The following is a 16913-nucleotide window of genomic DNA, read 5'->3' as shown; positions in this document are numbered from 1 at the left end:
TAGGTCTAAAAATAGAAAAACCTTGTGACCTCTCTAGAGGCCATATATTTCACAAGATCTTCATGAAAGTTGGTCAGAATGTTCACCTTGATGATATCTAGGTCAAGTTCGAAACTGGGTCACGTGCCTTCAAAAACTAGGTCAGTAGGTCAAATAATAGATAAACCTTGTGACCTCTCTAAAGGCCATATTTTTCATGGGATCTGTATGAAAGTTGGTCTGAATGTTCATCTTGATGATTTCTAGGTCAAGTTCGAAACTGGGTCACGTGCCATCAAAAACTAGGTCAGTAGGTCTAAAAATAGAAAAACCTTGTGACCTTTCTAGAGGCCATATATTTCACAAGATCTTCATGAAAATTGGTCAGAACGTTCACCTTGATGATATCTAGGTCAAGTTCGAAACTGGGTCACATGCCATCAAAAACTAGGTCAGTAGGTCAAATAATAGAAAAACTTTGTGACCTCTCTAAAGGCCATATTTTCCATGGGATCTGTGTGAAAGTTGGTCTGAATGGTCATCTTGATGATATCTAGGTCAAGTTCGAAACTGGGTCACGTGCGGTCAAAAACTAGGTCAGTAGGTTTAAAAATAGAAAAACCTTGTGACCTCTCTAGAGGCCATATATTTCATGAAATCTTCATGAAAATTTGTCAGAATGTTCACCTTGATGATATCTAAGTCAAGTTCGAAAGTGGGTCACGTGCCATCAAAAACTAGGTCAGTAGGTCAAATAATAGAGAAACCTTGTGACCTAACTAGAGGCCATATTTTCCATGGGATCTGTATGAAAGTTGGTCTGAATGTTTATCTTGATGATATCTAGGTCAAATTTGAAAGTGGGTCACGTGCCGTCAAAAACTAGGTCAGTAGGTCAAATAATAGAAAAACCTTGTGACCTCTCTAAAGGCCATATTTTTCAATGGATCTTCATGAAAGTTGGTCTGAATGTTCATCTTGATGATATCTAGGTCAAATTCGAAACAGGGTCATGTGCGGTCAAAAACTAGGTCAGTAGGTCTAAAAATAGAAAAACCTTGTGACCTCTCTAGAGGCCATACTTGTGAATGGATATTCATAAAAATTGGTCAGAATGTTCACCTTGATGATATCTAAGTCAAGTTCGAAAGTGGGTCACGTGCCTTCAAAAAGTAGGTCAGTAGGTCAGATAATGAAAAAACGTTGTGACCTCTCTAAAGGCCATATTTTTCATGGGATCTGTATGAAAGTTGGTCTGAATGTTTATCTTGATGATATCTAGGTCAAGTTTGAAACTGGGTCAACTGCGATCAAAAACTAGGTCAGTAGGTCAGATAATAGAAAAACCTTGTGACCTCTCTAGAGGCCATACCCTTGAATGGATCTTCATGAAAATTGGTCAGAATGTTCACCTTGATGATATTTAGGTCAAGTTTGAAACTGGGTCACGTGCCTTAAAAAACTAGGTCAATAGGTCAAATAATAGAAAAACCTTGTGACCTCTCTAGAGACCATATTTTTCAATGGATCTTCATGAAAATTGGTCAGAATTTTTATCTTTATAATATCTAGGTCAAGTTCAAAACTGGGTCACATGAGCTCAAAAACTAGGTCACTATGTCCAATAATAGAAAAAACGACGTCATACTCAAAACTGGATCATTTGGGAAGAGGTGAGCGATTCAGGACCATCATGGTCCTCTTGTTTATTATCAGTTCATAAAGGTGAAGGTCACCAGAGACCACCGTACCATACCTTTATTTTAAAAATTTCTAGAAAAAGACGCCCTGTAAAAAGACGGGAGTACGCTCTCCCGTTCCTTAAAATTTAGACCCGAAAATGCACCAGAGGCCACCATTTCCTGCCTGTATTTCAAAATTTTCCAGGGGGAGACCCCCTTGATCCTCCATAAAAAGAGAGGTGTTCACACCAGTACCCAAAAAAGAACCAGCTCCCACCATTTCCTACCTATATTTCAAACTTTTCAAGGGGGAGACCCCTCTGACCCCATAAAAAAAGAGGGGATTACTCATTCCAGTTCCCTAAAATTTAGACCCAAAAATGCACCAGATATCCACCATTTCATACCTACATTTCAAAATGTTCTATGGGGAGACACCCTGACATGCCCCCTTAAAAAGAGGGGAGTACTCCCACCCGTTTCTTAAAATTTTGTCCAAAAAATGGATCAGAGCCCACCATTTCATATTATTCCATGTTTAAAAAATTTCCAGGGGGGAGATCCCCCGACTTACTTAACACGAGCGGCAGGTCCCTTTTCGTACCTATCCCCACTCGGTGCGAACCACCTTGCCAGTGACGCTTTCGTTCTAAACTGGTGCCCCCCCCCTCCCCCTACACACACACACCCCCCAAATCCAATCAGATATTTCTGTATCTTTATTCATTAAATCATTAAATGCTGCCTATTGTTTTTAGTACAAATATGAGTAAGGTCAAGGTCACAATGACCTTGAGACTGGTAACAATTTCCAGTGAATAACTGGGTTCTGAAATTCTTACTGTTTTTTTTTTTATCATTTAGCCAAGGCCACAATGGCGGTAATGCTGAGAACAGTTTTCTAATGAAAAGTGAAAAATGCTTGTACATGAACTGTAGAGGAAGACATCCTGTTGTCAGTAGTTATCTGATCTATGGTACTGCAAATATCACAGTTTACTCTAGACTGAAAATAACTTACCAAGTTTCCTTCGACAGGCCATCAAGGGGAACATATGTGTTACACAAACAGCTTTTGTTATTTTGTGTTTTGCTGGTTTTGGGTTTGGTTCTCTAAATCTTGCTGTGATCTTCTGTATGCTTAAAACACTTTGGTTGTGCTTTTAGCTCACCTGAACTTTGATCAAGGTGAGCTATCAGTATAGATGGATGGTCTGTCATACATTGTCCGTCATCCTGTATCAAATCTTGTCCTCTGAAAGTATTGGTCAAAGTTAGACTAAACTTGGATGGTAGCATCCTGGCATAGACCTCTCCCAAGTTGTTCAAATGGGTCTGCTTGTTCCCTTTCAAGGACTGGCAGAGCTAAGATTAGAACAAAAAAACTTGGCTGTTAGCGTCTACATGTATGTATGGTCTTGTCTGTATTTTGTCCTGCTTGACTGCCAGGGCTAAAAATAGAAAAAACCTTTAAATGATTTCTTCTAATGAACAGTTGGTGGAACTCCGCCAAACTTTGTCTGCACATTCTTGGATGGACCTCTCTAAAGTTTGTACAAATGGTTACCCTTCGCCCCTTTTAGGGGCTGCAAGTGCTAAATATGTAAACGAAAGCTGAAAATGATTTCTTCTCATGGAACAATTTATTAATCTTCACCAAACTCAGTGTGTAGCATCGTTATGTGAACCTCTTTCAAGTTTATTCAGGCCCCTTGTAGAGGCTGCCAGAGCTAAGAATAAGATAAAAATATTAAATGACTTGAAGCAGTTATTGTATTTACAAAATTGTCACTGTAGCATCCTTGTATGGACTTTCTTCAAGTGGTTCTGCTTGACTGCACCAGGGAGCCATTAGAACCTTAAAACAACTTCTCATGAAGTTGCAAATGCTTGATGGATGTTTGCTAAACTTGGTGAAAAGTAACCAAGTTTGTGCAAACGGTTCTACTTTACTTCCTCTTTCTGTCCAGGGTCCTGTTTATCATATTTCAGGATAAATAGTTTTACACCTTGAACAAAATTGTTGAATTTAGTTATACATTATATCTGGACATACATAAGGTCAAAAGGTTACAGTAAGGTTAGCGTCTTTAGAGCCATTATGGCCCTCTTTTAATTAGCTTTCATGTAACTGTTACAACAATTTCTTTGAAATATGTGGGTCTTCAAACATAAATAGACAGTAATTTCCATGGCTCCCCTAACACTCTTTGTAATTGAATTTTTCAGGAGTGAAATGTTTTAAAATACATTTGATATTTAGTACTTGAACACAATATGCTTAGCTCAGTAGGGAGAGTGCAGATCTATGGATCTCTGGGTCGCGAGTTAAATCCCCAGGTGAGGTGCATGTTCTCCGTGACAATTTGAGAAAAGACAATGTGTCTGAAAACAATTATCCTCCACTCTGATTCATGTGGGGAAGTTGGCATATACTTGCAGAGAACAGGTTTGTACTGGTACAGAATCCAGGAATACTGGTTTAAGGTTAGGTTAACTGCCCGCCATTAAATAACTGAAATACTGTTGAAAAATGGCCTTAAACCCAATGCAAACATAATGAACCATGGAGTTGGAATGACTGAAATATTAATGTTTTTTGAGTTACTTAGACTCAAATCTATAGGATTTGACAGTGTTTGAGTTGATGAGATTCAACTGTTTATGCCTGATGGTTTAAATGCATATTGTATGTAAGAATTAATTGTGTTTGACATCAACAGATGATGTGTATTGGCAGAGATGGAGGTGGACGCAAAAATCTTAGCAAAAAAACTCTGGTGGATGAGCGGTTCCTGATCTAAACATATTAGTTTTGATTTTACTGCAAGTTTACTTCACAAGTGATTTTTGTTTTAGTTGAAATAGAAGTTCCCTGTTATAGCAGTTCTTTCACTAACTTGTTGATGAAAGGGAAACAGAGTTTTAAGATATAGGCCTACATTTCAAGCCTCAACTTTCAACAGTTGTAATCCAATCAAACTTCATACACATAATCTCCATAAAAAAGATGTGTCTGATTTGAGGTATTAAACAAGTATTATCATTGGACATAGATAAATTACTGCAGTATTGGTGCCTGAAAGTGGCACATATTTCTTCCAGTTTCAATGAAACTTGAGATCACGGAGTCCATTCAACATATGTGTAATAGAGTTCCGCTTAAGCCGATGCTAGGGGGCGTGAGAGGTGTTGCACATTTCATTACCTCTCATGAACAGACTCGATCAAACTGAGTCTGCTATTATTCTTCTTGGTTGCATTCTTTGCTTCCAAAGGATCTTTTTACAGATTTTATAAATGTGAAATCACTGTGAAGTGTAGATGTACATGACATTTTTTAAAGATCAGCCAACATAACAGAATTATGCATCCTTGTACTTTAGTCTCATTCCTTAATGAACATAAAAGTATTTTGAAGGAATTCAGGTTTTATTGTAGAAGACTATTTTGACATCTTTATCAAAATTTGTAGCTTCCAATTATATATCTTCTGATAAAACAGCAATACAATCATGTCAGTAAGACCAAGTTCATTGACACACTGGAAGATTTCTGCAAAGAAAAAACAAAAAGCAAGAGCTTTTGATGAAAGTAAGGAAATTATAAGATGAAAATTGTACTGTAAAATTACTAAAATAAAATTCTGTTTCTTGTCAGCATTTTAAAATAATTCCCTCTGGAAATACCAACACATTGGACTAGAATGTCCTGGTGTGCATTAACAGATTACAGTGTTATTTTATGTTTGTATTAATCTGTGTTTGTTTCCAATCTTTTTTTTTTCAGTTCATAATGGTTTGTTTAATCATTTACAATTCAATAACCTGAAAATCAGACTACAGTTACATGCACATTGAAGTGTTAAAGAATTACCTCTCTAGTCAATATATTTCTATATGGTGAAAAGTAATATATATCATGTATTTATAGCCCTGTAAAATAAGTTTAACTTGATTATCGACAAATATTTCAGTACAAAATTACATGATATTGCTGTCAATCTTTCTGCAAAGTCACCTCAAGCTAGGCAACTTTTTACACAGAAATGATACAAAAATACTTTTAAACTTTTTCATTTTGCCTGTACATCTCGCTTAGATTTAATTAAAGTTTCCGTTGAACAATCGGATCATGAAGATATTTAGCAGACTTTGTCCAAGGCAGTCGCTTTTGTTAAATTCTATTGGATAAGGTTATTAATCATTTCAGCATTATACATACGTAAGAATACACAAACAATTGCTTACTTTTTATGTAGGGTAGTCATTTAAATGGACGTAAGAGAGAATTTATCATTTTCTATTTTCAGTGTGTATGTACTGCTCGAGACGGTGGTGGCCAGAAAAACTTAGCCAAGAAGACACTTGTTGATGAACGTTTCCTTATTTAGAAATATATAGCATAGTATAAATACGTAGCGCTTCAGACTTGACAAGTGCAGTGCAGACCTGTATCTTTATTAGGAAAAGACCAAGACCCTGTTCCTTAAAATATGAAAATAATTAAGCTGGAATCGAACTACTGGCATATGCTTGAGAAAGTTTTAATATTGTTATGTGGATTTGATACCTCTTATCTTTAGTTAACAGCGAATGGAATTTAGTATCTGTGGGATATGAACTTCCAAAGTGTTTATTATAAGAAAAGTGTATGGTGTGGATTGAGCTAAGTTGAAACTCATTTCTTTATAGTTGTTTGAAATAAGTGTGAGGAATCTGTTAACAAAAATTTCTGATCAATACGCAGTTTAACCCTGCAGAGTGCCAATTTATGTGTGTGTTTTTTCTTTACCAAAAAAAAAATGTAAGTACTAGGAAATCATTGTTTGTTTGATTGATTCACCTTAATGAGGGAAAACTCTATTCAACAAACAGAACAATTTTTTGTAACAGTCAGTATTGCTCTGACTATACTGTGTAACTGTTCAATGACTAGTGACCGTAAATTAAATGTACCTGTGAACGATTAACGAAAAAATAAGCGATTTGTGAAATGAATTTTATTATGTTTATTTATATTATTTTATTGGCGCATATTAAAAGTGTCTCACTTATTCACAATCTTTTTTTTGGAAAGTCTCAAGTCAGTTGTGAAAGCTATTATTGTATTGAAGTGATGAACAAAAGTAATGTTTTAGATGGGTTTATTAAGTACCAACTTTCTTTTTATGCTCTCCTTTTTCATGCACTGTTTTGCTCATTGCTTGGCAGTTGGTCAATAGACTGTTACTTTAGGTTTCTGATCAATTACTAGTTAATGCTTAGTCCCACAATGGTTTAAACTTCATGATATGATTGCTTGTGGTCAGTACATGACCCTTATTGTGTTGTTTTGGGGGTCAGTTGTCAACATCACAGAAACTTTTAGGCTGAAAATAATTTCCACTTAACTAAATAACAAATGTGCCTTATGCTTTTTAACTTCGTAGAATTCTTGCCTGTAGTCAATAGATGATCCCCTTTTGCTTTTGGGTTCAGTAGGTCCAAGGTTAAAGTGAGCTTGAAACTGAAAATGGTTCTGAACTGTATCTGAGGCAGTTTTGGACTTTCAGACAGAGTTTTCATGGGATATTTGCCTGTAGTCACGTTTGGGTCAGTACCTCAAGGGTCACAGTCATTGAAAACAGTTTCTGATCATTTACTGGGGAGAGCTTGGGCCTATGGCTATCCATCTTCATCGGATGAATGCCTGGTGACCCCTGTTGTTTTCTGGTTCATACAGAACATCTGAGACAAAATTCAAGGACTTTTCAAGTACTTTTTTTACAAAATCTTGAAATCTTCGTCCTAACAACTTTTATCAACAGTAGATGTGGCACTCTGTATAAAATATGACAAAATGCAGTTATAGACTGCTACTTAGACCACTGCAAGTGCATACCGAGGATTGGTAAGTGACAAAATACAATACCGGTATTTCCTTTCAAATTTTCTTCCTATTTTACTTAATTTTTTTTTTATTATTCATTCTCCACAAAGCTTGTAGCTGACAGAATATTTTTCAAAGAGTACTGGGTGAAATTTGCACAGTTTTTCCAAGTACAATAATTATTGTGAATGAGTAGCTCAAAGGGTTTTACAGATATTGTTGTTACATGTATTTTAATTTTATCATAGAACATATCAGTTCTTCATTCCGTCCAGTTTGAATCATGTACGTTATTTGATGAAGGTTTGTATAAACAAAGCGTGATGATATTCCTAGTTTGTATTTATATGTTAAATAACAACTAGAATAAAAAAATCTCGAAAGTTTTGTTTTTTTTTTGAAATGTTTCTGTAAATATAATTCTATTTATTTTCAAACATATTTTTGTACGTATGATAACAATGATATAATAAAAGTGAATGTAAGAATTTTAACTTCCTGTTTTATATCTTGTCTGGTAGGTAGGTCTAATCCAAACTAAAATATTGTATGGACAGTCTTATGGCTCTGTGTATGATAAACAAGAACCTTAACACATCTGGATCATTAAATATCTTTAGAACATTATATAATAGAACAATTTTTGCTAGTTCACACTTTAAAATTGTCACCATAATACAAACTGACTTCAAATTCTGTATCTGATTAAGAAATGCATACAATATGGTGTCGACATAGTGAAATGTATCTTCTTTTTGCCATAATTTAGCTATAGAACTAGATAACAAACGATGACACACCAGGCATGTTGTACTACAGAAAAGTGACAGTCATTCTTATATCTGACCTTTGGCCTCCAAGTGACCTTGACCTTAGACCTAGTTCTTGTGCCTGATACTCTGTCTCACAGTGGTGAACATTTGTGCCAAGTTATATCAAAATCCCTCCATGCATGAAGAAATGCTCCGGACAAAGTGTTCATTCTTGTATCCTTTGACCTTAGACCTGGTTCTTGCGCATGCCACTCAGTCTCGTGATGGTGAACAATTGTGCCAAGTTTCATCAAAATCTCTCCATGCATGAAGAAGATATGTTCCAGACAGTCTGTGGACGCCACCCGCCCGCCAGGGGCGTTCCCATAATACATCCCGTTTTTCAAACGGGCTTATAAAAAGTACATCAACCATCTTCCTCTACCATACCCCTAACAGCAGCAATGCAATGTACAGTGAGTTATACACTTTTGACAGAAATTAGTAAGCTGGCTTTATTGAAGAGAGTATCCCTTATTCTTCTGATTTAATGTAAAATTTTCTTGGATGCATGTTTAAATTGCAGCTTTTATGGCTAATAATCGTAAAATGGCCAAAGTCATCTTATACTGACTAAATCAGGGCGCAAATAAACAATGGCTAGAGGAGAACAAGGAAACTGTAAAACCGAATGATGCTCCCCGATGCATGTGCTTGTCCCAATATGGGGAATGAGAATTAAGACATCAAAAAAATGGAGATAATAAAATTGAATAAAGGGAGATAATTCAAGAACTCGGTAGAGTTATGGTTCTTCGACACTGCACTTCCCATCAATGGCCTCTATCGTTAATACTTTTCAAGTAATGCTCCAGACAAGCCTTATTTGATAAAGGGAGATAATTCGAATATTAGGTAAGGTAGAGTTATGATTCTCTGACAATGCGCTTTGTTCCAATGGCCTCTAGGATTATGCAAAGTTTCAATCAAATGCCATTAATACTTTTCAAGTTATACTCCGGACAAAAGTGACAGACAAACGGAAGGACGGACAAAGCGGCAACTATATGCTCACCCTTCTAGGGGGGAGCATAAATATCACTTGAAATTTTGATAAAATCTGAATGTTTTGAGTAGACTACATATTTTCACTGATATTTTATAAAACATACTTATTTTCATTGAATCGGAAATCGGGGAAATTATAAGCTATCCCGTATACCCTTAAGCACTGTATAATTACAGGGCATATTTCTTGTGCTATGATTTGCCATTCTTTAATATATACACTCCTCTGAACAGTTAATTGCCTAGATATATAAGCACATTATTGGCTTATACATGGTTTTATCTGACCAGCAGTTGAATAAATGAAAAAAGACAACATTTCAATTATTTCAGTATACTTTATTTTTTAATCATCTTAACAATTTCTTTTGATTTCCATTTTTACATATTGTTATTCTTCACAGTATCTTCTTTCTTTCAACATTTCATTTCTTTTTTTTTTATTTCTACAATTTTTTTCTTTTTTTTTGTTCAGTCAATATTTTTCTATTTTGCCTGAAATGGTAAACTTTCAAGTCATTTTATTAAAAGCTATGTTCAAAAGGGTGTAAAGACAAGTGTGTACCAATACAAAAACAGTCAAAAATTCTCAACTTAGTATAATAAATTGTATTTTCTCTGTTTAGAAAATCTGAAATTTAAAAATTCTGCAGCAGCATTACATCAACAAATAATAATTAATATGATTGAAAAACTATGTTACTTTCCATGTTTTGCTGTGTTGACTTACTTGTCCAACTGGAACAAACTTTCTTTACACCCTTTGTAAAGCATACCAAGCTGAACTGTCGTGCTTTTCTTACGCAGTTAGAAGAACGTACCTTAAACAAAGTCTATCATATGATAAACGTAAATGGTCTCTGACACATCTTTGGTATTAAATTAATACACTTTAAATTGCAAATGGTCTCTACATGTTTTGATAAGATTAGAAAATTCTAGTTTGCATCCAAATTTAGCTATGCATGCTTTACAGAATGTGCAAGCGAAAAAAAAAGCCAAAATTCAACTAGACAGTGTACAAGAAATGTTCTCACTTTTCCAGTTGTAATGTCCAAATTTAATTTATTTCTTTTTCTATATAGAGTTTTCTTTGTATAATAGTTAAAGAAATAAACATACTTACCTCAAAATAAATCCATATCCATACTGGAATACAATCAAGCTCACAAAAAAACCCACTAAAAATCAAATGATTTTGATGTAAAACATTTCCAGGAATCTGCTTTTCTTTCTGGGACTTTTATTTTTATTCTGAAGTTAGTTGAGATCTATCTTATTTCCATATCAAAGAATTGCATTAGTAGGAAAGACATACCCAACAAGGTGATCATAACACAGATACTTGATAAAGAGACACCTGATCACCAAATGGGATCAGATCACTAGGACCCAAGCCCTCATCTAGTATGTTCAACATGACATTTTACAGATAAAAGTAAAATCTCTCATAAAATTGTCAATTTAAATGACCTGCTAAAATTTGTCTTTATTTTGAAGACACACTATTTACAAACATACACATATATCCCTCATCAACTCATGTCATCCATTGCAAAATACTACTCCTCAAGCAAATGAATACTGCATTAATTACAGAATCAGGGTCTGCAGACCTACATGCCCTTTAAAGAACTGCAGAGCTACATTTTATGTAATTCAACAGCTGAACAGTATTTTGCAAATATATAAATAGATTGTGTGTGGACCAAGACTGGCATCAGTGAGGTAAGAATTCACAGTCGGTTATTTCAGTATGGTGAGTAGTAAGGTGACGCCCGTCTGTATCTTCTGAAACAAGAAAAATTGTTTACTACTTTATATATCAATATAGGAATAACTATAATATAACTTCAACCTCAGAAAAGTAATTATACTGCACACTACACCCACCATAGAGATAATATTCTCTCCAATGTTATGTATACTGCACACTACACAAATCAGAGACAATATTCTCATCAAATAATTTATACTACAAACTACACCCACCAGAGACAATATTCTCATTAAGGTATTAAATCACTAATAGAGAACCTCCTTTTTGAAGAGTATTCAATTCCTATCATAAACCTACTTTTACTGCAATTCTTAGTGGGGTATAGGTTCAAGCCCTACTGGGAACACATTTTTTTCCCTTATTTTCCTTTTTTTCTAGAAACTTTTTACTTCTTTCAAGACTTATTATTGATTTCTTGTACAAAAATGGAAAAAGATGAATTTGATAAGCGATTTCTTGGTGTTGAAAGTGAATTTACTTCTTAAACAGAAGGGATAGAGTTACACATCTTTAAAAATACTGAGTTACATGCGGTGAAAGTTCTCTATTTTGCTTTTACTCTAGATTATATATTGTGGAAGAAATTTAGGTAGGTTTTACATCTGCCCTAAGGTTATTTTTAAATGAAGTAAGCAAAATTCAAAACAGAAACACAGGATTCGACCTTATTTTTTCAGTGTTGAAGTATTAATTCTGTCTCATTAAATCCGTTTATTTGAGGCACCATAGAAAAAATGATATTGACATTTTAATTTTGTGTTTTATAATTGTTTACCATAGTTTGATGTACACCAATCATAGAGAGAATATTCTCATCAATGTATATTGCATACAACACCAATCATTGACACAGTATTCACACTTCACCTATCACTGAGACAAAATTAATATCAAATTATATAGCAGACTGCACCCATCATAGAGACTATATTCTCATCGAATTATGCTGCACACTACCTCCACCATAGAGATAACACCCGTATCAATGTATACTCCACACTACACCCATGAAGAACACAAATGTCTATTCATATACTGCACACTACACCCACTGTAGAGACAATATTCTCATATACTGTAAAATCATTTAATTTCGAGGGCATGAAATTTCGTAGTTTTGTTCAAAACGGCAATTTCGTGAGGATATGAGTTCAGGGATTTCCACTTTTGAACATAAAATGAATGGGAATTTTACTTATTCATTGGGATTAAATTTCGTGGATTGACTCAACCACGAAATCCACGAAAATTAGTCTCCCACGAATATTAATGATTTCACAGTACTGCACACTACACCCACCGTAGAGACAATATTCTCACCATATACTGCATCCTACACCCACCACAGAGACAGTATGCCCACCACACTCTGCACACTACACTCGCCATGCAATATTCTCATCATTTACTGTACACTACACCCTCCATAGACAATATTCTCATATACTGCACACTACACCCACCACAGAGACAATATTCTTTATATATACTGCACACTACACTCACCATACAATGCACACTACACCCATCTTGGAGACAATGTTCTCATCATTTACTGCACACTACACCCACCATAGAGATAATATTCTCATCATATACTGTACACTACACCCATCATAGAGAGAATTTTATCATCAAATGTATATTGCACACTACACCTTATCATTGACGCAATGTTCTTACCAAATTATACTGCACCCAACACCAATCATAAACACAATATTCCCACCAAATTATACTGCACCCTACACCCATCTATGAGACAATATTCTCATTAAAGGTATGCTGGAAACCTCAAACTTTTGTTAAAATATTCTTGACTCATCTGGATGAGGAACAGTTCAAACTCTAGAAACTCTTGGTAGCTATATTATAGCTTGTGTTAGTTTCACTCAGATACATTGATTTGAAATTCCACTGCAATACTTTATTTGCTGTATTAAAAGTAAGCATGTATAACTTACCCCCTCCCTCTTGGTCTTGGAGCATATCCACCATAGAAACCACCTCTACTTCGACCACGTCCTCTAGATCTACCACGATTTGTTGAGCTTATACCAGGTCTATTTGTACGTTTTGCAAAAACCTGTCAAAATTTTACCCAATCATTTGGTTAATAAGAAGAGCAGTATATTATTATAGCAGTTTTCTATCAACAATATTCCTGAAATCTAGGAGCTCCTGATAAAAAAAAGTTCATAGAATTACTCTCCTAATTTTTAAATTATTTTGTGCTTCTCAGAAACAGGAAATGTTCATGCATATTTCCTTTTTCAGAATAGATTTAAACTGCTTCCATCCAAAGCCCTCTAGACAACAGATGGAAAAATCAAGTACAATGTACCTTGTGTTACTGGGAAATTAATGCTGATGAGATTTTCTGAAAGATTCCTCAATCCCTTATTTGTGTTAATGTATATTATGCCATGTGTTTTACCTTAATTTGTCTGCCTCTAAATAATGAATCATCTAATGCTAAGCTTGTTGCCACGGAATCTTTATCTGCAAACTCTACATAGGCAAACCTGCAAAATACCATATATAGTTACTAACACTAAGATCTATGTAACCATACTATGATCACTGAAAAAATAATGAAATAGTTTGCCCAAGATCAGCACAAGTAAGTAATCATTATCATTCAGTAGTCTAACATGTAAACAATCATTTCTTGAACACAACTTATACTTGTCTACTTGTACCTACTGATGAGCAGAAACAGCCTGAGGACAAGTGGAATTTTCTGTTATGTTGTCCTGCAGGATGAGAGCATTTTTTCCAGTAGAAAACAGTAATGCAACAAGAGCTGTCAGTGGACAGCGCGCTCGACTATTTTCAGTGCTTGATAATCAATATAAGTATATTCTAAGTCGAAAAGGGGCCATAATTCAGTCAAAATGCTTGATAGAGTTGCCTCCTCCTTTTTACAGACTGGGGCCATGATGGTAAACAAGTATGCAAAATATGAAAGCAATATCTCAATGGACTTTGAAAATATTTGGGGTGGTACGCAAACTTTAACATTTATTCTAAGTCAAAAAGGGGCTATAGTTCAGTCAAAATGCTTGATAGAGTTGCCTCCTCCTTTCTGACAGACTGGGGTCATGATGGTAAACAAGTATGCAAAATATGAAAGCAATATCTCAATGGACTTTGAAAATATTTGGGGTGGTACGCAAACTTCAACATTTGTGTGACGCTCACGCTCGCGCTGATGCCGGGGCGAGGAGGATAGCTCCCCTATTCTTCGAATAGTCGAGCTAATAAATGTTCAAGTTAAGCAGACCATCCTGACTGAAATAATCGTACAACACTGCCGTAATGTCACAGTTTATTGACTGTTTATTACAGATTCCACATTAATGAAGCATCCAAAATAGAACAGGAAGCGAGATGTTAACTGCATGTACCTGTGTGTTGCTATGATGCATATGACATAAAACAGACTACGCATCAGTTTCATCATGTTTAATTGCAGTATTCAATACAATGAAAATGTGTGTCATCTGAAAAAAATAGGACATCTGGAAATTGCTGGATTAGTATCTGTTGCAGGAAGTGTGACATCTGTAAGTCACTAGTCCTGCATGACGAGTTGTCTTTGAAAAAAGTTTTGACCCCAAAAACTGCAGTGGTTGTAATATGGATAGTTTCAATAATACCTTATCAACATGCTTCAGGTCATTTAATACCTATTACCGAAAACAGAGCACTAATACATAGACTAATGAACTTGTTACCCCCTCCACCACCAACACCCCACAACAGGGGTCATCTAGTGACTAGGCTATCATCATTCCATGAAATATGACCACAGCAAGCAGGGCATAAAATGGTTCTACAATGATTGGAGAGTTCCTGACATGGCATGTTTCTCTTCAACAAGACAGAATAATTTCTCAGATACCACTTGCCAGGTTGCATATTCACACATTTCTTATACCAGAAAAATTTTGCGAGAACCACTGAGTTGATGTGCATGTCTTATCAAGAAAAATGCTGGTGATTAAATGATATGAAACTATGGTATAGTTAAAGACGATCAAATAGGAATGAAACAAGACACAGAGTGGGATCAATTACGACTAATTATTTAGTTCAAGATCAGTGTAAGGTCTGTAATCATGTTATGTCAGTAGTCTAACATGTATAAAACATCATTTCCTGAACTAAAACTTCCTATTTAAACTCTTTTTATTACATATGTCTTCATGCAACTTTCATTAACACATGTGACATGAATTTTTTATCTACCTACCCACACATATTGCCCCTACCGAAGTATTTTATAAACAAAAGGGCCATGATGGCCCTTGATTGCTGACACCTGATTTTAGAGTTTAAACATGCTAGTGTGTGCAACTTTGGAAGAAGACCATAACATGCTCCAGGTGTTGAAACTTCCACAGGTAGATGACAAACAGTTCAAACACTATCTTTAAAATTGGTTGGAATAAACACAAATAGACAACTGGAGCAGGCTGGGGGTATTCTGCAAGGTCTCTTTATACAGTCAATACTGTACTTGCGGCCACCGCTATTAAGTGATTGTTTTATTAAACGACCGGTCAAAATCTCTCCCAAACGTATTCAGTATATAAATTCAATCCATTAAATGGCTTTTTTATTAAACAACTTGCGACCACATTAATGTAGTCCCGACAGGTAAAATATTGGACGAAAGTATCTATTAAATAACTGGGTACCAAATTCCCGCCGGGCATTTCTTCCCCTGTGAAATAAGCGAGTATGTTTAGCGCCCGACTGAATGCAACTGACCTTTGTAACAGTCGAACTGACGCACAATCCAGCTATAATTTTCACGGTTTGTGAACTTGGAAAAGTGTTCACGATCTTAAAACAGATTTTAGTTACATTAACAGTTAAAAATAACTTTTCTCTTCCCTAGACTGAAATTCATTACACAACCATTTTATTAAGAGACCACTTTTTAGCAGTCCCTTGGGCGGTCTCTTAATATAATGTCAACTGTATAGGCAAGAAGTCAATAGGGGTCAGGAGCGAAAGTCAAAGAGACACTGATGGTTGGCTGCAATAGGGATCATCTACTTGGCATGTCCAGTCATCCCGCTAAGTTTTAACACTCTTGGCCTAATGGTTCTCAAGTCACTGTTCAGGCTCCCGTGACCTTGACTTTTAACAGAGTGACCCCAAAATCGATATGGGTCATCTACTCTGCATGTTCAATCATCCTATGAAGTTTCAACATTCTTGATCAAGAGGTTCTCAAGTTATTGATCGGAAATGGTTATCAATGTTCAGGCCCCTGCGACCTTGACCTTGGATGGAGTGACCCCAAAAACAATAGGGGTCATCTACTCCAGCAGCCCTTCAACCCTATGAAGTTTGAAGGTTCTAGATCAAATGGTTCTCCAGTTATTGATCGGAAATGAAGTGTGACGTACGGACGGACAGGGTAAAAACAATATGTCTCCCCCTGAGGGAGGGAGACATAATTCTATCTTTACCTCTAGCTGCCCCTTAAATGGACCAGTACCCCCATTTTGGGAGATGACCTTATAATGATGGGACAAACCAAGTTTGATGAAGATATATCCAGCTATACATGAGAAGAAATTGTTTAAAGGTAGTTCTATATTTAGCTCTAGTGTTCCCTAAAAAGAGTATGAGTGCCACCATTTGAACAGGTTTGGGAGGGGACCTTACAATGATGCTACAGACCCAGTCTAGTGAAGATACACCGTGCTGCAGTGTACAAAATTCAGATTTGAATCCAATAGCCCGTTCGGGCTACCAGAT

At 35.7% G+C, this 16913-nt stretch overlaps 2 protein-coding genes across 4 annotated transcripts in view; one reads left to right on the top strand and one right to left on the bottom strand.

The window, feature by feature from the left end:
* The window catches only part of LOC123550531 (meckelin-like), a 73163-nt gene extending 65143 nt beyond the window's left edge, over window positions 1-8020 (top strand). The window contains exons 21-22 of one of the 3 annotated variants that reach the window (XM_053545646.1): window positions 4385-4487; window positions 5974-8020. In XM_053545646.1, coding sequence (XP_053401621.1) covers window positions 4385-4465 — 81 coding nt within the window. In that variant the 3' untranslated portion in view covers window positions 4466-4487; window positions 5974-8020. Of the gene's footprint in view, window positions 1-4384; window positions 4505-5973 lie in introns of all 3 variants that reach the window. The other 2 variants (XM_053545647.1, XM_053545645.1) reach the window with 2 other exon arrangements.
* Window positions 8021-9670: 1650 nt separating this feature from the next.
* Window positions 9671-13725, bottom strand: LOC128557689 (polyadenylate-binding protein 2-B-like). Its single transcript, XM_053545650.1, has 3 exons — window positions 13570-13725; window positions 13097-13218; window positions 9671-11143 (listed from the first exon to the last, which is right to left on the bottom strand). Exons 1-3 carry the CDS (start codon window positions 13669-13671, stop codon window positions 11104-11106), a joined length of 264 nt encoding a protein of 87 aa, XP_053401625.1. The 5' UTR covers window positions 13672-13725; the 3' UTR covers window positions 9671-11103.
* Window positions 13726-16913: the final 3188 nt, after the last annotated feature.

This window comes from Mercenaria mercenaria, chromosome 6, assembly GCF_021730395.1.
Source record: "Mercenaria mercenaria strain notata chromosome 6, MADL_Memer_1, whole genome shotgun sequence".
Taxonomy (NCBI): Eukaryota; Metazoa; Mollusca; class Bivalvia; order Venerida; family Veneridae; genus Mercenaria; species Mercenaria mercenaria.
The sequence above is the reverse complement of the archived record's forward strand: the minus strand, read 5'-3'. Positions and strand labels throughout refer to the sequence as shown.

Coding starts and splice junctions, on each gene's coding strand:
- LOC128557689 (XM_053545650.1), bottom strand. CDS start 13,671: ATGGTATTTTGCAGGTTTGCCTATGTAGAGTTTGCAGATAAAGATTCC. Junction 13,219..13,569: donor TTAGAGGCAGACAAATTAAG/GTAAAACACATG, acceptor AAATTTTGACAG/GTTTTTGCAAAACGTACAAA. Junction 11,144..13,096: donor CCAAGACCAAGAGGGAGGGG/GTAAGTTATACA, acceptor TTCTTGTTTCAG/AAGATACAGACGGGCGTCAC.